The following is a 25,388-nucleotide window of genomic DNA, read 5'->3' on the forward strand; positions in this document are numbered from 1 at the left end:
GCTCCTCACTTCCTCAGCAAACCTCTCTGCTTCTAGAAACCCCAATTTATCACCTTGCCAATCTGGTGCCTGTGTTAAAAGTCCTAGCCTCTGTGGTCCTAGCTCCAAATATTCAAGGGAGATAACTGACTTGGGGTGCACCCAGACCCAGTCATCTGTGGCCAGAAGGGGCTAGAGTTGAACCTCAGTTGGGTCTTAAATGATTTTCTCTTCCTCCCCACTCTTTTCTCGTCCTGTTGACCATCCCGCATATAAGCTGGAGAGTGAAAAACTGAAAGATAACACCTGATGACAGAAGGTAGACAGGCCTGGATGACAGTCTGAATTCAAGCAGCTCATCACCCAGCAGCATGTTTCAGGCTTTAAGGAAAATTACTAACACCGCATGGTCAGCAGGCTGTGGATGCACAATTCTCTGCACTCGAGAATAGTGCTCGATACATGGTAAGAACACCGAAATGGCGTTGAGTAAAAGTAGTTATCCTTTAAAAGGTATAGTATGATCCAAAAGTGGGTAATGTGCTGGGGGTAGGGGTGGGGTGGGCCTACCAGGTAGCTATTGTGTGGAGAGTGCTCACACAGGCCATTCTGCTCCTGTGCTCCATTTACCTTCTGATGACTACGGATGTGTAACAAATCACCCCAAACAGATCCATTTAAAACAACCACTTTATTATTCTCATAGAGTCCGGGTCACAAATTTGGGCAGGGATATTGTGGATGGCTTGCTGCTCTTTAATGGCTGCCCCTTAGGTGGGAAGGTCTGATGTCTGGTAGGAACTTGACCACACAGTCTGGAGATGTAGGCTTCACAGGACTGGTGGTTGATGATGGCTGTTGGCTGCAACACCAGCTGGGCCTGTTGACCAGAGCACCAGGAGGTGGTCGCTCCGAGGGGATTGGTTTTCAACAAAGAACAATGGCCTCTGGTTAGTAAGACTTCTTATGCAGATGTTCTGGGCTCTGCAGGCAAGTGTTCCAATTTGCAAGGCAGGAAAGAGTTCATGGTTTTTATGACTTAGCGTGGAAGCCAAACTATCATTTTCACCAAATTCAACGTATTAACAGCAAGTCACCAACCATTCAGGTGAGTTCGATGCTACCTCTTAGTGAATTTGGGACAGGGTCTCACAGGCATGGGGGTTCAAGGTGTGGTAGGGGCTGGATTTGGAAAAATACCATCTGCTGTTCACGGGTTTTCTCATTTATCCCTCTTCTCAGAAGTAGGTTTTGTTATCCATCTTTACAAATGAAGAAGTGGGCTCAGGTTGGTTAAGATCTTGCCTGTTACAAAGCCTGTGCATGGCAGAGCTAGATTTCAACTCCGACTGTACAGTGCAGGCGTCCTCCAGCAGCATACGATGATGTTGCTTATTAGAACAAAGGAAAAGGCATTCCAAGGCCAGCGAATGATCAGGAGTTAAGCTGTCCTCTTCCTTATCACTCTGAAGCCTAATCTACTATCTTTTCTAGAAGAGTAATGAAATTCTGTCTTTGTGCGTGGTGACCTAGGGTGTTGCTTCTTTGGAGACTGGGTGATTATTATGGAGACCCCTGATGCTTCAGGCTACCAGACTTATCCTGGGCAAAGGGTACTGCTGTCTGCCTACCTCCATCCAGTGGGAACATAGCAAGCTCAAAAGCTCTCCATAAAGGCAGCACACACAACCAGTTTGTGCCCACAATGTCTTCCCTACACACTTTCTTTTATGACTTCCCTTTAAGTCAAACAAAGAGCATAGCTTCCCCAAAGTTGCTCTGATTGTTCCCATGATACTAAAAATCTAGAATTTTCAGGTCATTCTTTGTACTCATTGCTTAATCTATAGATGTTTTTGTATATTTAGCCTGCTGCCAATCTTTTTCAAGACTACAGAGGGAAAGCATTGCACACTCCTCCTGTATTAGTTACCCACAACCACACCATATTCTGAACAAGTAACCAGTAAGTACTCGATAGGTCAGAGGGACCCGTGGAGTTTATTATAAGAGAAGGAGTCACTCGTTCCCCCCCAAAACTCTTCTGTTTTATGCTGGGGGTTGAACTCGAGGTTTTACACATGCCACATGAGTACTTTTCCATGAAACTATATCCTCAGCCTTTGAAAAGCAATGTTTGAGAGCCTACATGTACATAACAGGCATTGTGCTAGCTACTAATGACTCAAGTGATCCACAAGCAGGAATCTAGAAAATCAAACATGAGCCTCACAGGCACTGTGTGGCAGGTCAGTCATAGCAAATCCAGTGTCTAGAAGCAAAATGTCCTCTGCCAGATAGAGAGGCCTCCAGAACCAGCATGTTTGGAGGCAAGTGCTCTCCATAAGTTACAATCTACTAGCTGTCAGGCGACTCTAGAGTTAGATATTCAGAAGGTCCCAGATCAGGAGCTTTTCAATCCTAAATCTGAAATTTCTTCTATAAAATGGCTGAGTGGTACTTAGCCCAGGCTATCCGATAGAACAGGATTGGTCTTCCTTCTCAGTACAGGTTAGCATTATCATAACAGGCAAACTCCCTCTCATTGAAGGGTGTTACCCTTTCACCTTTAAGTGTCCCTAAACGTCGTGACGTCTGAGTATTCAAAACCCATGGACAGAACCCGGATAAAGGTGCTTATAAATTATGGGACATTATTTTCATTTGTTATCTTTACTCGATATTCATACAATAAATCCTTGATCCAAATATAATCCTAGTGTATAAAACTATCTCCTCAACATACAATCAACAGGAATCAAACAGCTCTTGTAAATAATTAATTACCTTTGGGATACGAAAGAAAATGTAAACATTTTATTTGGCAGTTGTTTCTGAACATGTGAATAAATAAATGGAAAAGTACATATGAATATTTCTTTTCGGAGTAACAGATGCCATTCAACGCTTATTTACACATCGTCACTGCAAAGAACAGTTACATAAGGAAACTTTTGTCTTATAAAAGGTAACTTCCCACACCACTGGACCGGACCGTTAAGGATGGTGATACTGGTAGTATTGGCTTTAGCAGTCTCAATGTTGAAAGATATTCATCTGCAACTGTGATAAGAAGAGTCATCATGCATTGAGTTCATCCGGGTCACGCACGGTAGAAAGTTTCCGATGGCAGCTGTGGAGTTTGGTGTCTCATGCGCTTAAGTCAACTATGACATGTTTGTAAATCTGCGTGTTTCCCTTAAAACTGGAAGCAAAGAGAAAATTACGCTTATTAATGGACACGTGTGTGAATGATCTGGGCGCCTGAACATTTAGCTCCTGGAACTTCACAAATTTGGCTTTCTCTGCATCCCAGTTATACACTTGAGTAAAGGAGTAATCGCTTCCGAGAATTGCATATTGGTAATTATTTATCTGAAGAGGTTGGAACACCATGGATCCTCGAGATGGCATCCTCTGGATGTCCTGGAAGGAGGAGCCGCCCCACTTCATGACTTTAGAGTCGCCAATGAATCTGGTCAAGCAGATGTACACGTCACCTTTCACAGAGAAGTGCTTCACCGCGTATACGTCCTCCATGTTGGGAATGTCGGTTTGGTTAGTGAATAGCTGTGTTGCTTTGCTCCACTGGTAAATAACAGGGCGCTGAGAACTGCTGGACAGGATTAAATGAGGTGTTCTGAGGGCCAAGGGTGGTCTGGCTATTTCAAGGTATTCCACATCAGTATCCCTGTACCAGGCATGTAAGGATTGGTGGGAGTAGAATCCGTTTCCGTTCCATTTGTAAATGGTAGTAAACCCAGCTTTGGAACTATCAGCGACGACAAAGTACCAGTTGTCTTCGATCTTGAATGTTTCGATGTCATTGGGTTTTCGAATTTTGAGGACTTCAATATCTTGGATTTTTATGAATTTGTTTGCGAAGCCATCTCGCTTATAGATATGAGAGCCACCAAACAGCTGGGCCACAATGACATAGAGCTGAGTGTCAATAACTATGGGCTTGCACACCACAGTGGACGTGCCTGAGGGAAAAAAACAAATGAGATGTTAAATGTGTAGCCACACTCTGTGGAACATGTAAACCCATGGTTCGCAACCTATGGATTATGAAAGGGAGGCCAAACCAACCTTTCACAGGGGGTCACCTAAGACCACCAGAAAACACAGATATTTGAATTATGATTCATAGCAGTAGCAAAATTGTAGTTATGAAGTAGCAAAGAAAATTTTATGTCGGGGGTGGTGTCACACAACATGAGGAACTGTATTCAAGGATCACAGCATTGGGAAGGCTGAGAACCACTGATGTAAATGCACAGGCTGGAGTTGGAAACTTCCAGAGAAATCAGCCTAGAATGAGAGATTCCCTGGGTTTATTAGGCAGGACCAATGTCCAAGGCCAAAAAGCAGCAGTGCCCTCAGGTTCTGGACCTTTACACCCATGGGGCCTTGTTACGAACAATGACATTGTCATGTTACGTCCAACCTGCTCTTGACAGTTAGGATGTACGTAAATGACCAGAACGCTTTCCTCTCACTCCTTGCAGAAAATCTTGTTTTCCTTGACATAGCTGATTTAATTTCTCCCACTGTAATTAACTGCCATTTCTGAACATAGGCTTTATCAAAATATTACATTATTCCAATAACCTTAATGGTGACTGTTAGCTAAGAGTATGACATTTATGAATATAGTGTTAACTCCTAGAAGGAGTTTAACATTTGGAAATCCAAAGATCTACAGAGCAAATCCACCCCAGATTTTTTTGACTTTAGCTTTAAGGGCTTTGAGGGAAGGAGTCCCACAAGAAATCTTTTTACTAATTGAAAAAAGAAATTGAGACTTGTGTGTGTCCCCCCCTCCATGTACATGTGTGTACATGTGTGTGAGCACTGTGTTCTTGCATGTGCATGTGCACACAGGTGCATTTGTGCACAGATACATTTGAGCACATGGAGCTCAGAGGTAAAGCTCAGATGTCATTTCTTGGGTGCTGCCATCTTGGTTTTGGTTTGTCTTTTTTTTTTTTTTTTTCGAGATAGGGTTTCTCTGTCTAGCCCTGGCTGTCCTGGAACTCACTTTGTAGACCAGGCTGGCCTCGAACTCAGAAATCCGCCTGCCTCTGCCTCCCAAGTGCTGGGATTAAAGGCGTGAGCCACCACCGCCCGGCTTCCATCTTGGTTTTGGAAGTAAGGTCTCTGACTTGGATATCAAACTCCTTGATTAGGATAAGTTGACTGGCTCATAGTCACAGACATTCTTCTGTCTCTGCCTCATCAATGCTGGGATTACAGGTGGATATTACCACACCCAGGTTTTTTTTTTTTTATGGGTTCTGGGGATCAGACTCAGATTATAATACTGAAATAACAAACATGTCACCAACTAAACTATCTCTCCTGCCCCTACTTGCGACTTCTTTCAGAACTAAAGTTACTGTATAACTTACAGAGGATGACAACATCTATGGGGTCAGTTTTCTTTTCTACACAGTAAGGGTTAGAGTGTATTAGGGAATCCATCAGATTTCATCTCAGGGTCCCATATTGACTGACCGAGTGATCGTGACTGCTTGGTGAGCTTGTGTTGAGAAGAATTCCTTGGCTACATATGTATTCTGCAAGAAATAATGTCACAGGCAGGCAGTGACACCGGTCCATGGTGGAGAGACTAGTGACCATATCACATTTTATTTGTGATCCGCATGGTTTGAATATGTGCGTATCTCCAAACTTGTTTTGAAATGTAATCCTCAGTGGAACAACAATATGAAGACCTGAGACCTCAGGGAAGTGATTAAATCATGACAATGGAGTCCTCATAAAAGGGCTTGAGAGAGTTGTTTTAATGTTTTAGTCCTTGCTGTTGCCCTATCTTTGAAGTAGAAAGCAAATTCTCACAAGACATTGAATCTGTTGCACTTCCCAGCTCCCGGATCTGTGAGAAATACATTTCTGATGTTTATAAATAACCCAGCCTGAGGCATTTCATTACAGTACCGGGAACAGACTAAACTATCACCTAAAGCAAGCCTTCTGAAAATCCGCAAGCAGACGACTCGTTCCTTTCAAGTTCTAGTCTACAGTGTCATCCAGAGCAAGCTGAGCATAGTAACACATGCATGTAACCCTAATGCTGGGACTGAAGCAGGAGCGTGGTGGGTTCAAGGCCAGCCTTGATGACACAGCAAGATCCTGAAACAGTGTTGTGTGCACACATCCAAAGACCTCAGGTCAGACAGCATTAGAACCTGGATGCCACACACTGGAGATTCCAGGAAGAAAGAGAAGCATGTCCATGCTTGGGAAAAAAAAACAAACAAACTATTAGGATACCTGATAATGGGTGGGCTTATGACCACTGGCACAATCTAATTAATAATTATAACTTTATAATTGTATCTTGTTTGGTGCTACGTCTTCAAAGTGCCGAGTCTCACTACATATCCCAAGCTGGTCTTAAATTCACAATCTTTTTGCCTCAGCCTCCTGAGTTCTGAGATTACAAAGGTGTGGCACCCTGCCCAGCTAAGGGTGGCCTTTTATGAGGAGGTTGGGCTGTTCTTAGGAGCAGGTTTCAAGATGTTAGAAAACGGCTGCTTTCAGAACTGTTTTGGTTGATATTTTACAACTTTAAAAACTGTTGAAATGGGAACAAAGCTTAAGAGATCTCCCACATGGGAACAAATGGAATCTATGAACAACTTAAGAAAAAAAATTGACCACAGGCTTACACACTGCAGGATTTCTCATAATCTCTGGTAGATTTATAATTAATCTCCAAGAGAGAGATTTTTGTTTCAAGGAAAGCATTAACATCTTACTTAAAATGTTAAATCAAGAGTTTGAGAGTTGATCTAAAATAGTTTTCTTATTTAATTCACTTACTTTCAATTCAAGCAGATGTAGTTATAATGGTAACTATATTTTTGTACCATGTATTCTCATTAATGTGTTTGTGTCCTTTCTTTGGGCTAGACACGGCAAACAACTTATTTCCACTTTCCTTTTATTTTATTCTTTTAAAAAAGCTTCCACCCTCTCCCGTGTGTGTGTGATGTTATTTGTACATAAATGCATTGAGGATGCACTCATCTGTGTGTGCATATATGAAGGTCAGAGGACAGTGTTGGGCATCCTTCTCAAATGCTTCTCCACTGATTCGAGACAGAGTCTCTCACTCAACCAGGAGCTCACTGAGTTGGCCAGACTGGCTAGCTAGTGAGCTCTCAGGCTCCACCTGTCTGAAAACCTACAGAGAGATGCCTGCCACTATGACTTTTTACAAGGGTGCTAGAGATCCAAACTCAGTTCTCCATGTTTATGCAGTGACTTCTGTACCCAGAGAGCCATCTCCCTAGCCATACTCCCTCTGCTTTGGGAAAACACACGGCACAGTTCATCGTTTGTTTGAAATAGGGTCTTATTATGTAGCTGAGCTCAGCCTCCTGATCCCATCTGTCTTACTCAGCTTTCCAAGAGATGGGATCTCACATGAGTTCCACCAGGTTCGGTTTATTTCATCTTCTTATTTTAGAGTTAAGAACACTGAGGATACAGTGAAGGTGATGGGTTTGTCTAGCCAAATAGTAGCAGAGCCTATATTAGAGTTAATCACTGAGATCTAGCACTTTACTCTGAAGAAAAATAATCGTCCTTCTAGAGTATATTTTATATACTCAGTACTATGCCAAGTTTCTTTTTTTTTAAAGATTTATTTATTTATTATATGTAAGTACACTGTAGCTGTCTTCAGACACTCCAGAAGAGGGAGTCAGATCCTGTTACAGATGGTTGTGAGCCACCATGTGGTTGCTGGGATTTGAACTCCGGACCTTCAGAAGAGCAGTCCGGTGCTCTTACCCACTGAGCCATCTCACCAGCCCCTATGCCAAGTTTCTTTTCTTTTCTTTTCTTTTCTTTTCTTTTCTTTTCTTTTCTTTTCTTTTCTTTTCTTTTCTTTTCTTTTTTTTCTTTTCTTTCTTTTTATTTATTTTTATTTTTTTAAAAAATTTTTTGAAACAGGATTTCTCTGTGTAGCCTTGGCTATCCTGGAACTCACTCTGTAGACCAGGCTGGCCTTGAACTCAGAAATCCACCTGCCTCTGCCTCCTGAGTGCTAGGATTAAAGGCGTGTGCCACCAACGCTTGGCTTCTTTTCTAGTTTTACTATTTATTTGTTTTATGTATATGAGTGCTCTATCTGCATGTACACCTGCATGCCAGAAGAGGATGTCAGAACTCCGTATAGATGGTTGCAAGTCACCATGTGGTTGCTGGGAATTGAACTCAAGACCTCTGAAAGAGCAACCAGTGCTCTTAGCCACTGAGGCATCTCTCCAGTCCCTCTGCTAAGTTTTTAAACTATAGGATCACATTTCCTTACTGTGAGTTAGATACTATTCTTATTTACAAGGAGAGGAATTAAAGGTTAGTTAAAGTTTAGCAGGCAATCTCAAGTCACTTAGTAAAAAGTCTGGGGTTAGCACAACTAAGACCAGTCAAAGCATTTCTTCATAAACTCCTCCATTTCTGCTGCCCTTGGTCAAAGCAGTTTAATGTTCTAGTCAGTATTGTTAGGTTATTTTTCATACCTGTAATGTTGTCATAATTCCGGAAGGTCTTCTCTACATGGTCCCATTCCAGGAAAATGCATTTTCCAGTAAAAGGCTGAGCAATGACTACATATTCATCATTCAAATAAGAAAAAGTGTCTATGGACAGCGACTGATAAGGTAGGTCTTGGGACTTTGCGAATTCTGCAAAAATAGGAAAAGAAGATGAATAAATGTAAGCTAATACTAATACCTCACACTTCTTGGCTAGATCCCAAAAACCCGTACATCATATATTTATTTCAGAGAAATAATAAAATGACAATTCTGCAATTTTTAAGCATGTAGAGTTTTAAAGGTTCATAATATTTCACACATTAAATCGCTCATATGGTTCTTAACCAATTTAAAAAAAAATCAATTTTTATACGTGCAAAAAAGGAACCTTTTAAATAATTTTCTGCTGTAAAATGGTTTTCAATACATTACCTGTAATGATACAGTCAAAATCCTTGGGGGAGAGGCTATTGATTTTCCGTTTCTTATATTCCGGTGGGCCTTCACAGTAGATGTCTTCCACAGTTGCATTGGTATGGCCGAGCCATTCCACCAGCCACTTCAACTTACAGTCACAATTAAATGCGTTCCCTCTTAGGTCCCTGAAACAGAAACCTCTGCTGCATTTGCAGTGCATGGGTCCTGTCATGACCCACGTGTGACCTCAACTCCAGCATTAACCTGCACATGCTCCGTTATCTGTGTCGAACTTGACTGCCTATTCAGCTTGGGCTCAGAAGGTGATCACAGAGCACCCCTAAAGGCCACCCAGATCCTAGTAACCTATTTTTGTCTGGATTCAATGGTGTCTTAGACTAGAAGAGTAGCTAGAGTTCATGGAAATAGTGCATGAGTCATATACATAAGTTGCATTTTTTTTAAACAGGGGCACTAAAGAAATGTAAAAACGAACAGGTATTAATAATTTTAAAGTTTTATTTATTCTAATACATTCAAAATGTCATCCTCTAGATGTGTAATCAATATAAATGTTATTGAGATAGCCTATTGATTAATCAATATCCTGTTCTCTCTCTCTCTCTGTATTATCTTTAGATTCTCTGATTAGTTTATGCTTACATCTCAATTGTGATGCTAAATTTGCATCAGAAATATATTATCTGTGTTTAGAGTTCATAAAGTTTATAGCTCAAAAATAGATTCATATACCTTAAGTTGTTCCAAATGTAATTATTTTCTAATATAATAAAATGAGGAAAAAAATGCAATCTAAACCTTAAAAAAATTAAGGATCTTGAGTGTAGCCATGCATGCTTAGCCTGTTCAAAGATCAAGACTTGGCCTCTTGGACATAAATTACTAAATAGATAAATAAATGTAAAACGTAAAATGCAGTGCCTCATTTGTTCTAGCAGCACACCATCCCCCATAGCTATGAGTGTCCAGCAGCTACCTTATTGGGTCTAAAGGACAGAATGCGGTGATTGCTGTATGATTATTTAATTAAATCCAGTGAGCCACTGGCTTTTCTTCTTCATAGACATAGTTAATCCTGATCCTGTTCTGTGGTCTACAAATCCCACTTTAATAAGAAATGACTTCAGCATAGCTGAGTTAAGGCAGACATAATTCCTACAGCAGCCTGTGCCTGTAATAAGCTCTATGGCAGAGTTTAAGTTTCCACTCATGGCCTTGGGTCACCAAGCTCTCCATTTATTCTGCTTCTGTGTTGGTTTTCCACTTCTTTCCTGGGCACACAGAGTTCATAAGATTGGTGCTGCCCATTCTTTATGCAGCACATAAATAATTCCAAACACAAGAGTATCTAGCTATTTCTTAAAGTCTATATTCATTTTTTTAAAAAATCAATAGAAAAATCCTCTAAGAGACAAGTTATCATGAATCCTTGTACTTCCAAAATGTCTCTTGATTTGTCTTAAACTCATTCTGGGATTCTCTGGGGGAGTCTGAGCTAAATTTTAAGTGTTACATTGACACAGGATGGGAAAGAAGCCCCACCATGAACTATATTTCAAGTAAGTCACAGGGTATCATCTAACTTTCAAAACATTCCCAGAAGTGACCTCATCCCAAGAGTATCAGCCTTTTTGGGCTATGGTAGACCAGAGTAGATAACTGATCTGTCAGCTCTCTCAAGGAGGTTTCTTGATTCTGGCACTTGCTTGGAAATAAATCATTTTTCAGGAATTGGGAAAGCAGGCATGATAGAGGAGCCGGGATGACTGCGAAGAACAAAGAAAGGTTTTCATTAGCTTCTTAATTTGAAGCTAAATTCTGGGCTTAGAAAGAAATTCTGAACTTTGAATTTGTTGTTATTTGAAAAAGCTGTTTTGGAAACATGAATATAGATATAAGTATAGATATAGATATATATATCCCCTCTCTCTGTACATGTATTGTTATATTCCTCTATTGGTTCCATCAAAATACATTTATATTTATTTAATTTCCTCTTTCTATATTCTATCGCAAAGTAAATGATAGTAAAAAATGTTCTCAGAATTATTCTCAAAAATAAAGGCTGAATTGCTGGGAAAAAAAAGTTCTCACACATCTTCCCATTTGTTCCTATTTTCTACTTTATTTATATTCTACTCTATGACATTTAAATGCCCTGCTAATGTTCTGGAAGACATTTAAAGAGACTAAATTGCTTTTGGGAGGACTGGGCATATAGAAGTTGCTTTGCTTACAGCAAAATATACAAATTCCTTGCAACAGATCTTTCACTCTGAGGCTTAAAAGTCAAAGTTTGAAAGCTCTTTTGTTTGAAAAGGGGTCAAAAGTAATTAAGTTCATTCCCTTTCCGGGGTTTAAGCCAAATTCCTAGGGATTAAGCCTAGAGTTGTTGTTCAGGCTAATGAGAGAAAAGGCAAACTCCCCTCCCCTCCCCCACTTCCTGCTCCATTTCTGCAGCCTGACCAACCCATGGGCGTAACCTTTCATCTTACTCTGTCAGTTTCTCAGACTCCTTTATGTTTTTTCTTTGTAGCCCTATTTCCTGGACTTCATGAGAAAAAAGAGAGAGAGAGAGAGATCTTGAAGTAGCTGTGGCGATCTCTCCTCTCTAGGCTCCCCCAGTGACCCTTTTGATCACCCCTAAAGATAGGCACACACTTTGTCAGAGTAATGCCTGGGTACTGTGTATTCAGAGTTTCCCATGCTAAATCACAAAAGAGTCTAATGTAGTCTGTGTAGGTTCAAGAGTGATGTCAGTGAAAGCATTCTAATTTTAAAGCCAATTTAAAATACTAATCATCAATATCAGATCTCATTAATTATTTTCAATTAATCAGTCAGTGATTTCTTAAGTCCTCTTACACATTTGTTAAGGAATCCAGGCCTTTGAAAATGTCTTTTGGGAGTGTCTGGAGGTTGTTGTTTGCAAGACTCCTAGGAAAAGAAAAAGAAAAAGAAAAAGAAAGGTGATACAAAAAATGTAGTGGAAAATTCAATAAATGTATTTATGAAAAAGCTTACTTATAAATTACTTTTAAAAATCATTTTCAATCTGTTAAATTGCTGGGGTTCAAACCCAGGACAAGCAGCTGAGGTTCCTATTTAACATACCTGGCCTCCAAATTCTCCCAGCATCCTTCAGTCCCTTCCTGGCACACCCCACCCTCTACTTCCCAGCCAACAGGCTGGGTTTCTCCTCCCCAAGAGACTCTTTCCTATATACTGGTCCCACTTCTCTCTCTGGTCACCTTTTCCCTTTTCCTTCTCCCTGTCCTCATGGTGACTTCTCTGATCTTGTTCCTTGGGACCAGTGAACTGGCCTGAGAGCGGTTTCCCAATAGACCTGCTTTTGTATAATATGGCTTGAATTGGCTCATTTCACACAAGGAGAAATAACTTATCAATGATCTATGTAGTACTTTTATTTTCCCAAGACACTACTCAAATTTCTGTTGTTGAATTTTCAATTTCTGACCTCTTTGCTTCAAGATCCACTTAGCATTGATGTAACACTTGATACGTCTTGATATTGACTTGAGGCAATAGCAACAATGAACCATCAGCAGAATGGTGCGTGGGTGTCACTCTTAGAATTCATAACCTGAGACTCCTTCCTACTCAGAGGTCCAACCTAGAGGATGCTTCCCAACTGATGACCGACTACACTGGATGATAATATCCAATTCCAATGCTCTTCCTCTTTTGGCTGAGACTAAGTCCTTCCTTGCCCAGTTGGATCCCTTGCTTCAGAGGGCAGCTAAACTCCCAATCTCTTTGCCTTTGTGTGCTTTCTTCTTTCCAGAGTAAGTTCCCTTGTTTCTGGTTTTCCATCTTGGCACAAAGCTTTCTCACTAATGTCCATCCATCCTCTTTAATTATCCCCTTCTCCTGACTCTTACCCTGTCATCACAGAATCATTTTCTTTCCCTTCCTAGTCGCTGCTCTGCAAATGACTAGAATGACTCTGAAGATGGCTACCAACCAGAAAATAGTTCAGATAGCAACAAGGTAAGAGAAATGTATACACATTACTGAAAAATGAACAGGAACAATCAAGCTCTGGAGAGGGCACAAGGTACTGACAGTTTTGGGGTTTTGTCAGCACGTATGATTTATTTCTCACAATAACATTTAAGTCTAGAACAGAAGAGCCTCTTGTTGGCCTCAAAAGTCCTTGAAAAATTCTCTTAACTTTCTTTTAAGATATTCTTTGAGGTTCTATCTCTCTTCTACTTCCTCTACTTAAATATGGGATTTTTCACATTCGAGCAGTTCTGATTTTTTTTAGAAAGTATTATAAAGTTCATTATGTTGTTTGTTGGTTTTAGAAATTACTACTAGATGTCAAAACTTTTTTTTTTTACTGAACCATGGAATGTAAGAATGGGAAAGAATGTAAATAATTAGAACGTTTAGGTCTCCACAACAATGGGTTTGGTGATGAAGGGCCTAGCATTGCAGTCAGTCTGAGCTGGGTGGAAATCAGGTCTCCACCACTTTGTAGCCGGCTGACTTCTGGTCTTCATCTTCTCTAACACTCCTGCTACACCGATGTAGAACACCTGCTACAGGCCCATGTGCTAGAGGCTTGGCTCTCAGCCTCTGTTGTGTTATTGGGAAATGGTAGAAATTTTAAGAAGTGGAGCCTAGTGGGAGATCATTTGGGCTGTGTCCTTGAAAGAAGACTGTGACTCTGGTCCTGACCTATGCTGGTTAAGTTTTGTTAATTTGACACGAGCCAGCGTCATCTGAGAGGAGGGAACCTCAGTTGAGAAAATGGTTCCATCCTATTGGCTTGTAGACAGGCCTGTGGGACATCTTCTTGATGGATGATGGATGTGGAAAGCTTCAGCCCACTGTGGGCAGTGCCATCCCTGGGCAGGTGGTCCTGGATGTGTAAGAAAGCTGTGGAACAAGCCAATAAGCAGCATGGCTGGCTTCTGCTTCAGTTCTTGCCTTCTGATTCCTGTTTTGGCTTCCCTCAAGAGACTATGATTCAGGATATGTAAGCCAAATAAACCCTTTCCTCCCCACATTGCTTTTGGTAGTGGTGTTTATCACAGCAATAGAAAAATAACCAGCACACTTCCTGTTTCTCCATGTTTTCTGATTGTTAAGACTTTAATTCCTCCATGCATTCCTACCATGCTATGCTACCATAGGCTCAAAACAAGCATGAACTGAAACTTCTATAGGTGGAAGCAACAATATCTCATCTCAAACATTGTTAGAAAAAGAAAAATGAACAAGAAAGAAAGAACAAGATAGCCTAGGATAATATTTAGTATTGAGATTGCTCTTTAAAATGGTAGGTGGGGGGAATGAGAAGATGGAGGGGGAGGGGCAAGAGAAAGGGTAAAGGTGTGCTATTGTCCAGAAACAATATTGGGAAAATGGAGTACATGAATGGACTGTCATGGCTGTCCACGTATAGAGCAATAATGAACAATGTGAAGGTTAGTTATAGAAGATAGGATGGCACTTCCTAGGACTGATGAACAGTAAGACTGAGAAAGCTGGACTAAAAGGAAATAAGACTGGGTCATGCCAAAGGCTTTCCTGTCCACTCAGCCTTGGACTGGATTTCAGATAGCTTCTCTGGGTCTCTGGGAAGCCCCAGAGACATCTGATCGACTTAGATGGACAGACACAGGCAGAGGGGTGTGAGCAGACTCACCAAGGAACCAAAGCTGGCAGAGTCTGGGAATAACTCAATGGAAAGCTGAATGGGTTCTGAGAAAGATCAGGCTTCTAGTGCAGGTTGAATGTGGTAAGCGGAGAAAAAAAAATGTATCACGGGCTCAGGGGGATCAGCAAACCTGTAAACGCCGAGGTGGGTTAGAGAACTGCCCGAGGGCCAGTTAAGAGTGTTTAACAATTCCCAAATGAGGAGAAAGTGAGAATATTAGTATTCCATTGCATAAGCAAGGGAAGATCTTTCATCTGCCTTTGTCTGTAGCTGTGAAGAATTGGAAACAACCGGTATCTCTGTTAAGAAGGGATTATGTAAATAAACAATGGTTCACAATTAACACACACTATTTCATAGATCTACAAAATGAATTATAATATGCCTAAGAGAAAATAAATATGGAGAACAGTCTGAAGAGTGTAGTCTCCAGGCAGAGAGAGAGAGGTCTGTATATATAGGTCTGTAGATATACAAAGGAAGTTCTATGGAGAGATCTACACACTTTGTTGATTGAGAGTCCTGTGCCCTGATAGAGCCAGCAGAGAAGAGGACTCAGGGCCTCCTGGATCCACCACAGACACCTGTGGGCTTCAGAGAGACTCTCCACAGAGTGGAGACACCTAGGGCATCAGGCCTGGGCTACCAGGGGAAAACGCTCTTTGCAGCTTGTTCAATATCAGTTTTTTACCCAAAAGGGTGAAGAGAATGAGATCTTGGGGGCTATTAGGTAGCTGGGACAGCTGTAGAGCCTGAGAGAGCACTGTTTGCTTTAAGATTAGGCTTCCACTAGGGTTGCTAGGATTATTCTACCTCAGCCTCAAGTTCTCCAGCCTGTGTTACATTTTCTCAGAGCTCCCCACTCCCCGCAGCCTGCCCTCCAGCCAGCTTCATAGAGAACAATTTCACATTACCCTCTTTCTTGGTCTCTTCATTGGGACACTCTGGTAAGAGCAAGGGTTAAATCAGAGCCAGACCTTATATACAAATCACAAGAATTCTTAGAAATAAGAGTAAGAAAAATTTGGAGTGTAAAAGAGAAAGGGTTTGGGGACAGAGGGGGCCTTCAAAGGTGTCAGTTGACTTTCAGCTGGGATGAGCAGAGGAACAGCAGGTCCTTGCCTTGACCCAAGCCTGCCTTGATCAGATTCATTAGGAGATTCTCCAAATCAGCTCCAGAGTGCAGGGCAAACTGGTGTGAGCAGGGGATGGGGGGCAGGCTTGAGTTCTGGCAGTTTTCTATGAAACCAGTTCCTCTTGGGTCAGAATGATCTCCAAGTCCCAACCTTGCTACTGAACCACACCTCCGTACCTTCCCCTGTGAAAGGCTTGTGGCTTCATCTTTAACAAGAGTCAGATGATTCTGGAAGCAGTGCTGTAAGCCACACGCTTAAGAATCATTGCCTCTGACAGGGGTTTTTCTAGGAAGTCCAGAGACATGAGTATTAGGTGGGGCTAATACATGGCAGAAGACAGGACAGTGAGAGGCTGAGGAAAGCATTTCCTCACTGTTAACCACTCCTCCTCCGATTGCTCTGCTTTGAGAGCTTGAAGGATGCGCTAGTGCCATCAGTATACACCTCCAAATGAGTAAAGTTAGTGCCATCAGTATACATCTCCAAATGAATCAAGATCATGGAAAGGCAGGCAGGGAGAGAGAGTCAGGGAGGGAGGGGAAGAGGAGCATTGAGGGAGGAAGAGAGGCAGGCAGGGGGAGAGGGAGAGAGGCAAGGAGGGGCAGGGATGGAGGGAAAGGGGCAGGCAGGGGAGGGGGCAGGTTGGCAGAGAGGGAGAGGGGCATGGGGGAAGGGAGGGAGGGAGAGGAGCAGTGAAGAAGAGAAAGAATAGGGAAGGAGGGAGGGAGAGAAGGAGGGAGAGGAGCAGTGAAGAAGAGAAAGAATAGGGAAGGAGGGAGGGAGAGAGGCAGGGAGTCGGGAGTAGGTGAGAGGAAGCTCGCTTATCTAGATATAGGAAAGAACAGATGATACTTCTCCAGGATTCAGTCATGTGGGCTTATCCCCAAAGACACGATTTCAATTAAACCATTTCCTAGAGATACTGCTACTAAATGTTAAATACCAAACCCAGGCTAATTTCCCACCCTTAATACTATTAGCATAGGATTTGGGGTGATTAAATTCCTTCATGAGCTTAAAATTGCAAATCTTACTCAAACCAAAGCAGGATATTTAACTTTTAAGATCTGAATAGTTGGTATAGATTTCAAATGAGCAAGTATTATTATTATTATTATTATTATTATTATTATTATTTTAATTTGGAAGAAAAGAATAGCTATGGGCAATGACAATCAGTTGGCTAAATACTAATACTCCATGACCCTTTTCCCCTTCAGTAACACATAACTGTCACTATGACTGTGGACCAATGGAGCCAGGACTGTTTGCACAGGTATAAGGAAGTATCAGAGGGAAAGTGTCCACAGTCTGTCTGTTGTGGAATAGCTGCTGGGTGCTGAGCACTGCCGGGGATAGGAAGGATGTCTGCAACAGCTCAAAGCAAGGATACCCCTGAGTTCCAAATCAGTAAAGAAGCCTTCCTTTTAGCCTTAGTGTTGACAGGTTTGTGAGAATGTAGTATGGTATAGTGGATAAAGGGGAATTCCTGCTACCAGCCTGGGGCAGGTCATTAGCCCTCCTGTTTCCAGATTACTCATAGTTAAAATGATGATGTTGGTAATCTGTGAACTGATGGTGAGGGATGGGGGTGCAGCTTGGAAAGTAGAGAGCTTGCCTAGGGTGTAGATCAATTACTAGGATGCTTGACTAACATATGCAAAGTCCTGAGTTCAAGCCCCAGCACTGCATTAACCAGACATGGTGACATATACCTGTAATCCCCTAATTTGGGAGGTAAAAGAAGGAAGATGGGAAGGTCCAAGGTCATTCTTGGCTACATAGTGAATTTAAGCCCAGCTACGGGCACATAAGCCCCCTTGTCTTGAAAAGAAAGAAAAGAGAAGCAAAAAATAAAAATAAAGAGTTGGAACTCAATTAATCTGAGTATCACTAGTGATCTTGGCCAGAGTTGCTCCAGTGGAAAAAGACAGAGTGAGACTAGGGGTCAATTAGCGCTTCTCTGGTATGAGTGATTAAGAGAAAAGAAGTCTCCAATGTCCAGTGATGAGGGCTATTAAATTCCAGTTAATTTAGCTGTAACTGTTAAAAATGAGTTCGTCTTCACTGACAGTGAGGCTAGCAAGGTACGTGGGAACACCTAGCTCTCAAGCTTGTTTGGAGATTTAAATGAATGGCCGCCTGCACGGTGGTGAGCATGCATCCATAGGGAGAAGATGATGTGTGTCATGCACAGGGGGAAGCTAATGTGTCTGTCCTGGATTCGGGGCTGCAAGTGCCTCAGTGCCCTGGTGCCTTCTCGAATTTTGTATGAAACTAGAATACCAGCATGTGAAGCTGCAGGCCCCTAGAGACACAAGCTCAAGTTAAGGATGGTTGCAGGGGGGTGGGAGCACCCCAGATGGCTGTGGGTGTTGCTTTCTTAGCAGCACAGCTCCGTGGCACTGAAACAAATGTGCTGTCTGATCCAGGCTAGTTTGCTGTAGGCCGTAGCAGCGATTTTCCAGTAGGTTCTATTGCTACAATCAAAGGTTTTCTCAGGCAAGCCATGAGAACACCGAGGCAGATGGAATGATGGGATGTCTGCCTTCCAGAATGCCTGACCCTGGCCAGTAAGCCTCAAGATATTCAATGGGGGCAATATCCCAGTTGATCTGAGAGCTGGGTTTTAGGCACACTCTGAAGTGAAGCTGGACTTTCAAGGACCCCTATTGGCTTTGGAACTGTTGCTATGGAGAAACTGGGGAATGAGGAGGGCATTTGTGAAAGCAGGCTCACAGGATGGGGAGGTGGCGGTCCGGCCATGGGCATTCACAGTGCTGCGTGCTTTTTCCCTAACTCCGTGTCTTGGGACACACACACACACACACACACACACACACACACACACACACGCATGCGCGCGCGCACACACACACAAACGATCCCTTGCCATAAGATGCCATATGCATCTACCTTAGAATTCAGCCAATTAAAAAGGCCATCATCAGAAGTGACCCACTCCCAGTGCCCTAGCCTCAAACCTCCCCAAACTGTGAGCTGAATCTTCCAATGTTTAATTAGTATTATAAAAGTATGCCTATATAATATTAGGACACTCAGAATAAAGCAATCCAGAGAGGGTCTCAATACTTTTATAGGGGCTGAATTACAAGAGTATGCTATTATTATGCTTGGCTGTTTAAAAAAAAAAGTGCTTTCCTGGGATTAGAACTCAGGATGCCAGGCACATAAGGCAAGCATCTTTGTTTGTTTTGTTTTGTTGTTTGTTTGTTTGTTTTGAAGTAGGGTTTCTCTGTATAGCCCTGGCTGTCCTGGAACTCACTCTGTAGACCAGGCTGGCCTTAAACTCAGAAACCAACCTGCCTCTGCCTCCCAAGGGCTGGGATTAAAGGCGTGCGCCACCACTGCCCAGCTATAAGGCAAGCATCTTACTTAGTTATCTAGAGTGGTTTTCAAGTTGTCTGTAAATGCCCTTTGGGAAGTAAGCCTAGCAAGACAAACACATAATGGGATAAAAGCTCATTGTTTCTTTAGGAATGGACCCAGTCTTTGCAGCTGATGTAATATCAGGCCAGAGTGGAACAAGTTTGTTCATCCAGTTCTACCTCTGTAAGTTTGGGAAGAAGGGTGGGCTCTTGTCTTCAAGATCTCTTTCATTGTTTTCTTTTCAAATATTCATTACATTTATTTATTTGTGTATGTGTATACAGGCATGAGGGTGCACATGTGTATGTGTGTGTGTGTGTGTGTAAACAGCACAGTATATGCATGAAGGTTGGAGGACAATTTATAAAGAATTAGCTCTCTCCTTTCACGACGTGGTCCTAAGATCCAACTCAGGTCATCTTGGCAGCAAGCACCTTCATCTACTGAGGCATCTTGCTGACCCCAAGATCCCTCTCTTGTCATCATCTGAAGTGAGTTCCAGGAGCCGTCAGGGAGAAGCTAAAAACTAGCAGGTGATCTTCCTGAGATGGTTCCGCCATGGACTGTTAAAGTTAACGACGGAATGACTTCTTTAGGCAAGGCCGAGAAGAGTTTCATTTTAGGAAATATTACTGCTAATAATATGCTTTTCCTGTTGTTATTATTAATATATAATAGCCACTAGGTGTTAGCCCACCCTTTTGAACAGATCTCTGCAGAACAACAAAAATGTACTTTCTTGAAGTGATGCTATATAGACAAATAGATGATTTCTTAGTTCTTAATGATGATCTTATAAGGATTACCAAAATTATATTAGTAATTATTAAGCACTTTTATAATAGAACTGCTATTTAAGTCCTCTCTGATCACAAACTTCAACCCCTTTGCAATGAGAACTCTGCCAGTCTTAGTGGCATGAGTTAATTGCTCCTGAGACAGCAAGCAGGTATCCACAAGCATGTTCCAAGAGGATGTAAAGCAATTAACCAAAGGTCATAAAAAGGAAACTAAGGATTTACTATAAGTGCAAGGACAGAAGAAAAAAAATATTGACTGGGTTTAGCTATATAAAACTTCACTAATAACTTAGTCATAAAAGTTATGGTGTAGCACACTGTTGAGTTTGTGACAGATGATGGATGTTTAGCCAGATAATTACTCTTTTTTTTTTTTTTTTAAGATTTATTTATTACATGTAAGTACACTGTAGCTGTCTTCAGACACACCAGAAGAGGGAGTCAGATCTTGTTACGGATGGTTGTGAGCAATCATGTGGTTGCTGGGATTTGAACTAAGGACCTTTGGAAGAGCAGTCGGGTGCTCTTACCCACTGAGCCATCTCACCAGCCCCCAGATAATTACTCTTAATGTTATGCATGTAAACAGTCTCTGTTGTAAACTTCTTATCTGATTTATTATTTTAATTTATGTGTAAATTGTTACCATTTGGTCATGTATTCTGAAAGATGTATAAGTGCTGAGGACAAAGGAAGAAGACAGAACAGAACTCAAGAAGAACTTTGAAGAAAAGGCATAACATTGGGAGTAAAGGCATTGAGAGCAAGGGCATTGTGACATCAGAGAAAGAGGAAAGGGCAAGATTAGAAGAAGAGAGCAGAGAGAAATTTTTAGAGCAAACTTTTTGGAGGAGAAATTTTGTAGAAACTTTTTGGAGAACTTAGAAATAAAGACTAAAATCACTTTTCAAAGTGCCCCTCTTTGCTTCCTGTGACTTCAACTAGCAGGCTGGAAGTTAGAGCCAGCTCAGGTCCTGCAGAGATAGAACAAAGGCTCCATTACTTATCTCCGCCCCCCCCCCCCCCCCTTAGGCTGTTAATCACCTAAACCCGCTGCTTTTAACTCTCAAAATTAGCAAGAAAGTTTTTAGGACTTTTTAGAAGCTATCAGCAAGCTCTCAGAATAGTTAGTGGGCTAGAATGTCCGGAGACGATCAGTCTTTAAATCTACACTTGCATCCGATTCTGTGTCCAGGTGGCTCCCGGCAAGTGAGAGTTTTGGTTTCTTAAAAACAAAAAAACAAAAAAATGAAACACAAAACAAAACAAAAAACTAGTTATGTTGTGTCGACATGTTTTTGTTTTAATCTTAGATGTGGGATAAGAAGCTGTTTTACAGCAGGTGATTATGATTTGTCTCCTGCATTAGCAGGGGTGTGATCATTGCTAGCTGCAAATAGTTTGGAATTCTGGGGACTCTGGAGAGGGGATAAATGTCAGAACCCCAAGAGGGGCAGGAGGTGTTCATTCTGCATTTAGCTTTCTCTTGTTGTTCTCTAAATTTTTTTTTTTTTTTTTTTTTTTTTTTTTTGGTTTTTCGAGACAGGGTTTCTCTGTATAGCCCTGACTGTCCTGGAACTCACTTTGTAGACCAGGCTGGCCTCAAACTCAGAAATCTGCCTGCCTCTGCCTCCCGAGTGCTGGGATTAAAGGCATGTGCCACCACGCCCACTTTTTTTTTTTTTTTTTTTTTTTTGTCTTGATGATTTTTTTTTCTCTAAATTTTTAAAGCTGCTTTTCTTCTCTGTATTTTTGGAGGAGCTGTTTGCATTGGTTTCTTAAAACCATGTTCATTAACCCATTAGCAACTCTTGTGACTGGCTTTCTTATAGTAGAGACTGTGGGAGCAATCTGCTTTGTCCTCTAAGTAGCAGCTGATCCAGTCACTTTTCCTGATGTGGACACCATGGGCTGCACAACTTTTTCCTCTTTGTCCACTATTTTCTTTTCAGAAGTTTGTCTTTGGCCAGATTGGGTTGCTTGAAGAATATTCCTGCTAGCAATCTTAGTCCATTCCACATTGTCTTTGGCTTTTGAACTTGTCATCTGCCTAGTGTATGGGGAAGCCTTTCCTGGCTCAGCTTTCACATCTCTACACCGCAAACGATGGACTAGAATTATTGTGTCAGCTAGATGAGAGAGCTCTAACTGACATGGCGGATGCCTTGCTGAGGACCTGGGTAACTTCTGGCTTTGTTGCTGGTGAGAAGGTGAGCAGTGTCCACTCAGGCATAATTCACACTTTCATTTTCACACATCCAGGAGAGCAACTGTCACTGCCTATGCCTCCCAAAAGGTCACCTGGAGACTACAATGAGGTAAGACTATGAAACACCTTTATAAATGCTTCCTGTGGTGTACACAGGCTAGCCAGTGCACTGATAATTCCTCACTACTTGAATGTTTTGCCTTTCAATCAGAAAGAATTGGTCAAAGGTGGAGAAAGTGCCCTGATAGCCTCACACCTTAAAAATAAAAAAAAGAGAGAGAGAGAGAGAGAGAAAGAAAGAGAGAGAGACAGTAGGAAGGAAGGAAGGAAGGAAGGAAGGAAGGAAGGAAAGGAGGGAGGGAGGGAGGGAGGGAGGGAGGGAGGGAGGGAGGGAGGGAGGGAGGAAGGAAGAAACTCCAGGCTTACTTATAAGCAATAAGCAGTCGGTAATGAACTCAATGTGTGGAGCAGGCAGAGGGACATTTGATTTTCAAAGGATGCCAGCTCCATCTCCTTAAAGGAAAGCAAGAGAAGCAGGAAACATACCTTCAAGAACGGCAGAAGTAGAAAGGAGAAAAACCTGAAGACAAAGCCACGTAGTGAGAAAATATCCATCTACCCAGTTGCTCTTCCTGTTACAGAAGGAGGTCCTCCAAGGTGGGACTGCATCACACTCATTTTTATGAGTCCTACATACTTCTTGAAAAGCTCAAATTGCATCCTATGTAGTTATGACTTAGAATGACCAATATGGTGTTGCCACTTTTATAGATCCAAATAATAGTATCATAGATTAAGTAAAGATGCCAAAGACCTATAGGACCCGTTTGTCTGATCAGCCATAACCCCTCTCTCTCCTGCTCCCCATTACAAACACCATCTTTACACTGCAGGTTTGTGTAATCTTAAGATGCATGTCTTTCTCTTGAAAGATTCACTTTAACTTTTCCTTGACCATGAAAGGTTCTAGAGATAACTCTCTACAGGTTGTAGAGGTCTCCTGTCCTGATAGTCTCTCTACCACTAAAGCTCTAAACTTAAATTCCCATTTTACTTGATGGGCAAAATGAGCTGCAGTCAAGCAAAGCAGTCATTCTTCAGCCTGGTGATCTACAGATCTTTTTTTTTTTTTCCTTTCTTTCCTCCTTCCTGGTTTGTCCCCTTCTTTCCCCTTATCCCTTCTTCTTTCCTTCCCTCCTCCCTTCTTCCATCTTTTTCTGGTGAGATAGAGAGAACCTTTTCTCCTATTCTATCTATGCAAGGAGTCTGAGAGAAGCCACATGCTTTTTAAGATTGGAACACCCTAGCAAGTTGAGCACAACACACTTGTGTTTCAAGTTCCTAGGGAGACCATGGATCCCACAGCCTCTGAGTAGCAAGCTGATGCTGACCATAAGGCAGAGGCCCTGTTGGGTGATATGTATATACATCAAAGAGGTCTCAGACTAAGTTGTCCTAGTTATTCTTCTATGGCTGCAAAGAGATTAACCATGACCAAGGTAACTTATAACAGAAAGAGTTTATCGGGGCTTACAGTTACAGAAGGTTAGAATTCATGACCATTGTGGTCTGGAACATGGTGGCAAGCTTAGCTTAAAAGTATAGCTGAGTGCTTATATCTTGACCCACAGCATGAGGAAGAAATAGCTATCTGGAAATAATGTGGGCTTTTTTGAAACTTCAAAGCCTGTCCCTAGTAACACACTATCTCCAATAAGGCCACACCCTCTAATCCTTCCCAAACAGTTCCACCAACTAGGGACCAAGTATTCAAATACACGAGCCTATGAGGGTTATTCTCATTCAAACCACCACATGAGGTAATGAATATTCATTTCATCTTTTGTGTGCTTATTTATTTTATTTTATTTTATCTGATAAACATTCTGCAAAACTAGACTCCATGATCAAAAATTACATAATGTTCATCCTGTTACACAGCCATGGTCACATCATATTATATCACTAACAGGGAGGGCATTGTAAAGTGTGTTCATATTTTAATGACCATATACAAGTCTTAGAAGACAGAATTGTAGTTTATAAAATAAGCTTAGCTATCAGTTCTCTCTTGTTGCAATCCAAACGCAAGAGAGAGTGGGGCCTGGCAGGTATAGCAGGGTAACCACATGGGCACACTAGAAAGTAGGTTCAAAGGGCAAGTGTTGCTCTGTTTCATCATGGCTTAGAGCAGAGCGGGGCTGAGGAAGTGGGGAGATAGGTCAAGGTTGACAGAGTGACTATGACACATGGATTCGTTACATCAGCAGCACGGATAGACTCAGAAATTTAAGAAATTGCCTTTGAATGATTTGAATTAATTGAATGAATGAATGAATGAATGAATGATGAAGATAATAAAGCTGCAATTCAGCAATGGAATTGATGTTTTTATAGTTCTATAAGGAGTCAGTTCAGTAATCATATCTCCCCTTCAAGATTCTGTCTCTGAGCTGGACCTGGTTGTGCAGGTCTGTAATCCCAGCTTCTAGGGTATTTGAAGGAAGAGGATCATAAAATCAAGACATGTATAGTCTATAGAACAAGTTCAAGGCTATCCTGGGCAACTTAGTGAGATGCTGTCTCGAAATAAATATTACCACTAATAAATGGGGGTCTGGGGGTACAACACAGTGGTAGGACACTTGCTTCCAATGCATGAGGCTCCAGATTTAGTATCTAGTATCACAAACTGTTTCTTCATTGCTAACATGGGTAGACATTTTATCTTTAATGTGTATTTCCTTTAAAAATAATTCCCTGCCCCCTGTCTTAATGAGGTGGCAGAAGCTAGAAGAAGAAATTCATGTGGTTTCATGTGATGAGATGTTTCCCTTCCCCACTGTGCCATTTCAGGCGGGGTCATCCTTGGCTGCACAGATTGCCCTCCACATTAGAGATTAACTAGGAGCAGTTCTTCCCCTCCACCCACTAGGTGCTGGTAACAGTCCCATATTGTGACAAGCGGGCACAGCTTGTATTTCTTCACATTTCCTGGGAAACAAAATTGTCCCTTGTTAAGAATGACAGTTGTATCTCTAACCACCCATTGGATAACTGAGTATTTCAGTTATAAAATAGATTGTCCCTGCACTATATAGAGACTGCCTATGGCTACATCAGGTTTAAAGGCATATAGAATCAGGACTTAAATAGTGAAAATGAGCA

The 25,388-nt window shown here is 41.7% G+C and overlaps 1 protein-coding gene across 2 annotated transcripts in view; it reads right to left on the reverse strand.

Moving 5' to 3' along the window:
* Window positions 1-662: 662 nt before the first annotated feature.
* Window positions 663-25,388, reverse strand: part of Lgi1 (leucine rich glioma inactivated 1) — a 44,419-nt gene continuing 19,693 nt past the window's right edge. For both annotated transcript variants that reach the window (XM_021151974.2, XM_021151975.2), the window contains 4 exons: window positions 11,859-11,930; window positions 8,988-9,157; window positions 8,538-8,702; window positions 663-3,965 (listed from right to left, as the gene is read on the reverse strand). In XM_021151974.2, coding sequence (XP_021007633.1) covers window positions 3,130-3,965; window positions 8,538-8,702; window positions 8,988-9,157; window positions 11,859-11,930 — 1,243 coding nt within the window. In that variant the 3' untranslated portion in view covers window positions 663-3,129. The remainder of the gene's footprint in view (window positions 3,966-8,537; window positions 8,703-8,987; window positions 9,158-11,858; window positions 11,931-25,388) is intronic.

Source organism: Mus caroli, unplaced genomic scaffold, assembly GCF_978045245.1.
Source record: "Mus caroli unplaced genomic scaffold, Mus_caroli_1 scaffold_20, whole genome shotgun sequence".
NCBI classification, from domain to species: Eukaryota; Metazoa; Chordata; class Mammalia; order Rodentia; family Muridae; genus Mus; species Mus caroli.